General features: G+C 25.7%; 1 protein-coding gene across 1 annotated transcript; it reads right to left on the bottom strand.

The window, feature by feature from the left end:
* Positions 1-310: 310 nt before the first annotated feature.
* LOC122712688 (alpha-tocopherol transfer protein-like) lies at positions 311-6,678 on the bottom strand. Its single transcript, XM_043932500.1, has 5 exons — positions 6,546-6,678; positions 2,615-2,753; positions 2,135-2,294; positions 1,014-1,483; positions 311-631 (listed from the first exon to the last, which is right to left on the bottom strand). The coding sequence occupies exons 2-5, from the start codon at positions 2,751-2,753 to the stop codon at positions 480-482; spliced, it is 921 nt and encodes a 306-aa protein (XP_043788435.1). The 5' UTR covers positions 6,546-6,678; the 3' UTR covers positions 311-479.
* Positions 6,679-8,059: the final 1,381 nt, after the last annotated feature.

Below are 8,059 nucleotides of genomic sequence, written 5' to 3'. Positions count from 1 at the left end.
CAAAATACAGAGTTAAGAAACATATAAAACAAACAAACATAGATAAATAGAACAAAAGATAAATAGAGATTCTTATAAAAATATAAAACATACAAATATGCATTTCCAATAAAAAGTTTGGAATTATATTTTAAGTAATATTTAAGCAGTATTAAGCAAGTTAATTTAACGATTGAATTAGATATTATCTAATACTGACTCTATAAAAATTTGGCAGTTATTTTATCTTAAGAATTTAGATTTTTTCCACGGAATTAAAATAAATTTTTAAAAATCTATAAAATATCTATAAAATATCTATAAAATTTCGATTTAAAAAAAGTATAAAAAAGTTATGTTAATATATTCAAATTGTACGTCGAAAAAAAAAAAATTGCGATGCAGATGTTTCATCTCTCTTTTTCCTTCCAGCGAATTTTCTTCGAATTAGCACCGAGATGAAAGTTAATCAAGTTGTCATCATTGACAGATTTCTAGATTTAATCGATCACCAACTGTCGGAACGATCCGTCCAATCCGAATAAATCGTCGTGAGTCTTTGGCTTTCCTGGTCGAAGTGCTTCATTCGTTTTTATTGATTCCTGCTCTACGAACCAGGGACCATATTCTTCTAATTTCTTTATCCAAGTCTCTGTAAAAAAAAAAAAAAAAATAAATTTTAATTAATTAAATATTGGAAAGGAAATTAACTAAACTAGAGTAATGTTAAATTTTTAATAAAATACAGATGAGATTTTTATATTAAAAATAGATTATAAGATTTATATTTATATTTTAATTTACCAGCAATGAAGTTGTTGAAACTTCTAACTTTTGCAAAAGTGATAGATAATTAATAATTGTAATTGATAATATAGAAATTTTATTGATAAGAATTTTAAATTTTCTATATTTTTCAAGTTCTCATTTAATTTATAAAAGAAAAACTAGATTCTCCTAGATTGATAATTTTATAATAAGAAAGAAACATCCTAGATAATAAAAAAATCATTATAACAATTTTTTTAACCTACCATGTATATTTTGTAGAGGTCCAGCATCGCCGCCATATTCGGCTGGCAATATTTCCCTAGGGATATATTCGTATAAAGTATTCAAATCACTGTGCATAAAGATTCTGTTGCGAATTTTTTCTTTAATGAATGGTTTTACGAAATTGACGATAGTATCGACCAGAGGACTAATGTTCACCACATGCACCTCTTTCAATTTTACTGGATATGCCTCTTGCACGCATACTAGGAATTTCTTTACGAGAGCTGGTGTGAATTTGGCGAAGTGAGATGGCGTTGCGACACTAGCATCTAAAATATACACATCTCCTGCGACTCCCACTAATTCTTCCTTTAAACGTACATCGCCGATCATTAAAACCAGTTTCATCAATTCTGCCACGTTTGGGGTTGGAAGATCCTTGTTGATACCACGCATTACAATTACTCGTCGTCCATTCTTTGTTAAGCCTGGCAATGGAGGAATCTGACTGAAAAAAGAAGAATCGTGTTGTTGTGGTTATGTACATAATGAAGAAAAAAAAAATTTGTGAGGATAAAAAAAAAATTGATGGAAAAAACCACAAGATAGAAAAATATAGAAAAAGAATGAAAATAATTAAAAATTTTGTTCAAAAATTGGAGAAGAAAAGAAGAAATAACTAAAGTTATTAGTTTTCTTCATTTTTTCAAGAACATATATATTTAAAACTTAAAGATTAAAACCGTTTTTCTCTTCTGACTAATTCCTTCTTTCTAAAATAGAGTTGTTAATACTAAACAATTGAGGTTTATTAAAACGAATTAGAACTTTTCTTGTTATGTTATGTAAATATTCTCTCGAAAAGTTTCCTATTTAGTTCATGATTTGTGTTAGTGCATGATTCATTCATGGAAATTTGAAAATAATTGACTTTATAAAAGACTTCAGAAAATTAATATAATTCTAAATTAATATAATAAATAAATGATAAAAAAAGATAAAAAATGTATAAAATAATTTCCAATTAAATATATACAAAATGGAAGAAAAAAAAAGCAAAAGAAAAGTGTTAGATTATAATTATTTCGCGAATTAATTATTAAATTATTAATATCATATAATCGTGAAAAATATCATTAATAATTTATATAAGGCTTACATAATTTTAGTGATTTCTTTTAGTTCTGGTAAAGTGACATCTCGATTAGTAAAGAACTCTGGGATTGCGGTTCTCATCGTGAAATACATGTCCAGTTTTTTCTTACATTTTTCCAAGGAGAATTTACAACCTCGAAGAAACGTCAGTAGTCTGTAATCATCTAAAAAAGAAAAAGGATAGCGTTTGAATAAAATATATAAATATCATAAACAAGATTTTTTTTTAAGATTAAAATTTAATTCAATTTTTTTTTCAATAATTACGTATCTATTTCAAAAAATAAAATTAACCAATATAAAACAATTTAATTTCCTTTCAAGCATCAATTATTCCTTCTTTTTCAGTAATTCTTAATATCGATTTTTTTTAATTATAATTTTCTTTTTATTCTATTCGTGTTGCATATCAAAATAATCAAAGATCTCGAAACACGTTATCTTGTAGCAGATAACGAGAAATTATCGATCGAAATGTAATTACCATCGAACTGGGGTAAATGTGGCTGCTTAGATAGCCATTCCTTGATGACTTCCACATCCTTATCGCGTGTCGCCACATTTTCATTCAACTCCACGCGAATCTGCTTCGACATCTCTTCCGATGGTTGGATCAGCAACATCTGGAAACCGGTTATGGTTTAAAGGAGAACAAACTTAATTCGAAATATGCTTGAATCTCCATAATCGAACAAAAAACATGACACAGTTGTTCGTATAATTGAACAAGTAATATTGTTTCTACATAGAAATAATTGTTACGAAATGAATTTAACAATTTTCTTCAATATCTTCCAATCTTTTTTAACCGACAATTGAGTAATTTTCTTTAATGTTACCGTGTCACGAGCCACTTTCAACTATTTAAATATTACCATATTTAAAAACATGTTATTGGTAAATAATAATTTCACTTTTGTTTTTTGATAAGTTGTTTTATGACATTCATTTTTTTTTCTTCGTTTCTTCTTTTCGTTCTTTTTTTTTATTTTTTTTTGTTTTTGTTATCTTCATAAAGTTTCATAATTTTCTTTTTTACTTTAATACAATTTTTACATTACATTAGTAAAAATTAGAAAAATTATAAAGAAGAAAATTTATACATATTGTTATTGAAAATATATACATAATTCGTATTAATATTATTTTATGTATATTATATTAATATATATTAATATATTATATCCTATATTAATTTATCATGCATGAATGAATCGAAAGAAAATTGCATTAATAAATAAATATTTTTCGTATACTTATCGTTGGAAAGGAAGTTAATTTGTGATAGATAGAACGTCGTGTAATTTTAAGCATGTTAATTATGACGTCTAATGTAATCTTGCATGCGAAACGACCACTTGCGCAATTTATTGAAAAATACGTTATTTCCTTTATCATTTTTTTAATAAACAAAAAATAATCTGATAAAAAATTTTAGTTCAATACATTCATCGTGAACATTTACTTTTTATTTCTGCAAAAAAAAAATGAGAATCGAATTAAACCAAATTATTTGTCCTAAATAGAAATGGATATAATCATTATAGTGATCATATAAGAAATTTCGTAAAATTTGTATAAATTTCATGTCATCGATTTTAAAAGTAAACACATCGTAGTTAATGTAAGTATCTCGATCGATAGGGAACAATCGAAACAAGAAGAAAATAACTTCTAGTTTTGGATAATAAGCATATTAGTTGATGCAATGTTGCACGTGCAACGATCAATGTGCACTGTAACAGGTTACGCAAATAGTCGAGATACACATCGTTCTTATACGAGAAATTAATGCTGACCAGAAGCAGCTTGCCTAACACTAGACTTTCTCTAACTTGTCACGCTTGACCGAGAGGAATCCATGTTTTTTTTTTTTTTCTTGGAAAAAAGTTATCTTATCAACACCTTTCGCTGTTTCTTCTTCTTCTTTTTTATTTCTTCTATTTTTTCTTTTTTCTTTTTCTTGTTTTCTTTTTTATATCTTTCTTCTTTCTTCTTCTTTTCTTCGATTGATTTAAAAAAAAATTTAATTCTCTTTGTAATATGGTACATAATATATTCCAATTATTTGCTATTGAAAAATTATTTTTACTTAAGAATAAAAAATTGAAGAACACAGATGAAAATTGCAAGTTTATTTATTCATGTTACAGTGCAATGTCAGATATTCAATGAAACTTTTAAAACTAGGAAGAATTAAAAATATCTTAGGATTATCATAGATAGATAAAATTTGTCATAAGATAAAATAATTTAGAATTCTAATATTTTTTCTTTTCTGTTTCTTTGACAATGAATAATGTAAAAATTCTTATCCTATATTCATTCATTTGTACCATAAAATTAAGAAATGTAGAATATTTAATATAATAGAATATTTAATATTTAATATAATATTTAATATAATATAATATAAAATTCATTAAAGTTCTCTTCCATAACATTTATATCTATGACAAATATAGCTAATGAATTTTATTTTCTGCGATTCATTCCAAAAGAATATTTTTTTCTCTGGATATCAATTTGTACAAAATGTATATCGCATATATTCTATTAAAAATAATTACAATTTAATATCTATCACATTCAAACAACTCATTATTTCTCTTAAAATTATTCTTCTTTTAATTTATAATATTTCGTAATTGTCATCCATCATAAAATCCAATTATTATTCAAAATAATTACAATTCAACAATTTCAAAAAATTATTTCTTTTAATCTTCTTTTAATCTTGTAATATTTCCTAATTACCAATCAACGATATAATCTAATTACAATTTAATATCCATCAAATATTAAGGATTTCACAAAATTATTTCTTCTCCTGTCAACTTAATATTCTCTCACATGTTTCACTTTGTACCTTCACATCGTTCCACATTTATCGATTTACAACATATTCATATATTTCTCAACTCACGTTTCTTAAATAAAGTCACTTCATAAATTCCTCGCACGTCAAAGAACGTATTTCTAAACCAATTTCTGAAATATCGCGTATTTCCTATGGAACAAGTGGAAAAATCGACAAACTATTCCCAACTACGATTGAACAAAGTTCACTTTCGTTTCTCTTTTGAAGCAAGTGTGCTTCTTCGCGCACCGTAAAAACTATCAAATTACAAAATACCAGCCTTGGTAGAATCTGATATTGGGCAACTCGATAGAAAGGAAACATATATATATATATGTGAATCGATCTTTCACTTTCTTTCGCCTGATCCTTATTTTGCGAAAATTTAGGAATACACTTATTATTATACACATTTCTCATGAAACTACATTTACAACATTTACAACATTTCTCAAGAAACTGAAATTGTGCAATTTGTGAAATTTAACGAGATTTAGAAATTTGTTCGTTTGTTCGAAATAAGTGAAAGCTTGGATTTAGAAAATTATTGAGTTGACTATATATTATTATTTTAAATAATTTATTAGTTTATTCTTTTTTAATAAGTAAAATATCGTTTATAATAAAATTATATAAAAATTTGCGTGCAAAAAAAAAATATGATCGAAGAACACGAATCTCGATTCAATATCACGTGTTTGTTTTTCCTCTGCTAGTCGATTATCCATTTCTTGTCGTTCACGATATGTTTTAACAATTATCTAATCTAAGAATCTATGGTTACATGATTTTGTGCAAAAAACTATCATTTCATTAAATTCTTTGTCAGTGTTCATTGAAATGTAACAGTGTAAAAAATGACGACTCGTCAAAAATGTTATTATTCACGTCAAAAAAACTATTCACGATGAAAGGCAAAAATCAACATCACCTTTACTATTCAACGTAGTTCTTACTTTTTCTTATTTCACAATGAACTTTAAATAGAAATTTCTTCATCTTTTATACCAATAGAATAACATTTCAAGAATAACATCAAATAAATAATTCCAATAATAAATCGTTGTCATTTAAAATTTAAAAGTCGATTGATTTCATTCGCAATTCAGTTCGAAACTCGATTTATTAAATTTTCATCGGGGAAAAATTTAAATTATTCACAAACAATAAGTCATAAAGATATTAAAATCCGACATGTAGATCGCGAAATTAAAAATTTTATGAGTCCAAGTGAAGAAATGGAACTTGAATTAGAAATCTATTTTAACCTCTTTCACTTCTTTGCAAGATGCTTCATATTTTCTTACAATCTTTCGCATTAAAATTTTTCATAATTAAAATCTTTTCTTCTCATTTTTTCAAAACATTTTCTATCTGAACAAATTTAAAAAAAAAATAAAATTTTGTCCAATTCAAACTCAGAGTGTACGAAGTTTCACGTGCACTGAATTAATAAAATTAGAAATAATAATAATAATAATAATAATAACACATCAAATTTTGTCATCGAAACGCATACAATGTTCATAAAAATTTTGCAGATTCGTTGCCTTACCTTGGCCAAGCAGCGACGAAACGTTCAATCCAAAAGACAATGGTACGAATAATCGGGAACAAAAGTATCGGCTACGATAACCAACCACGGCCGGTCACGAAGAGAGAAATGCAAGACACTCTGTGCAGAGAACCGAAGAGATGGAGAACAGCCGATAGAGTGGGAACGATTACCTCTTGGACCGGTTCTTCTTTATATCGTGTGATGCCCCACTCTCGATTTTCTCTCCGCGAGTAGCATTGAACGATGAAACACAAACATTCTGGACACAATCGGTCCTAGTGGACACTAGGATAAAAATAGGAGAAAAAAGCTTAAAATTTTACGATGATTTTTTAATGGTGAAAATAGTTTGTCGTTGATTTTTCAAATTTAATATGCAAAAGAATAAGTAAAAATGAGTAATGGTAAGAATGCCTCCAATATTTAGATTCAATATGCAATAGATACACGTTTCTTATTGTTAGTTTATTATTATAACGTGATTAATTAAGAGAACTAACTATGAAGATAGAATGATTATCGAATTTCTATCATAAGGCTCCTAATTTGATGATTTCATTGATGAAATTGATATTATAATTATTGTTTTTATCGTTGAGTCTAGATTAGTTAAATCAATGTAGATTTTTTTTGTATTTTAATTTAATAATATTTTTAATTCTTCTGGAAAATGACAAAAATTAATGAAAATATTTTTTGTTATGAATTTTATCTTAAATTGTAAATCAGTTGAATAGAGTTGCTGATAATATAGATTTTTAGTAATTTATTAATTTTAGAATAGTTATAAGTTATAGTATAGGTTAGTATAAGTTAAAATTTTTTTCTTTACAATTTTAAAATAAAATAATCAAAAACTTAATAAATATAAGAAAATTTATCAATATGTGATGATAACTTATGATTTGTAAAATTTTACTATAATAATATTATTCCAAGAGAATTAATAGCGTTATAGATCATCAAGATTTAAAAATGGACTCCTGTTTTGATTTTATACATTTAACCAGTCGCATAGATTACGTTCATTTAATATTTCAATACTTAGCAAAGAATTTTTTGTTTTGTTTTAAAATAAAAAAAAATTTAATCCATAAAATAATGTAATAATTTCTTCAGAATTATACGTTGAAGTTTAAACAATCAACTAGATACAATCATCACATCAAATTTTTTTAAATATAATTATGTTGTCTGACAGGCTTTTTTTCTATTTTTTTATATCGTATATGTATTAATATTTTTACTTAATTTTTTCGATGGTTTCGATTAGACTTCTTCTCAATTAAATTAGATAAATTTAAATTTGAACTTAATTTACGATTGTGCAAAAACTATATCGGTAAGATATCTAGTAATCCCTAAATTTCAATTTACTAGACTAATATATCTAGAGACATTTATGAAAATGTAAGCATACGAGAAAATGATGATAATTATATTAAACCAGTAAATTTTCTTTTAAAAAAATGAAAATTTTAAGCAATATAATAATATCAATGCATTTATAG

Source organism: Apis laboriosa, unplaced genomic scaffold (assembly GCF_014066325.1).
Source record: "Apis laboriosa isolate Shangri-la unplaced genomic scaffold, ASM1406632v1 scaffold112_cov148, whole genome shotgun sequence".
NCBI classification, from domain to species: Eukaryota; Metazoa; Arthropoda; class Insecta; order Hymenoptera; family Apidae; genus Apis; species Apis laboriosa.
The sequence above is the reverse complement of the archived record's forward strand: the minus strand, read 5'-3'. Positions and strand labels throughout refer to the sequence as shown.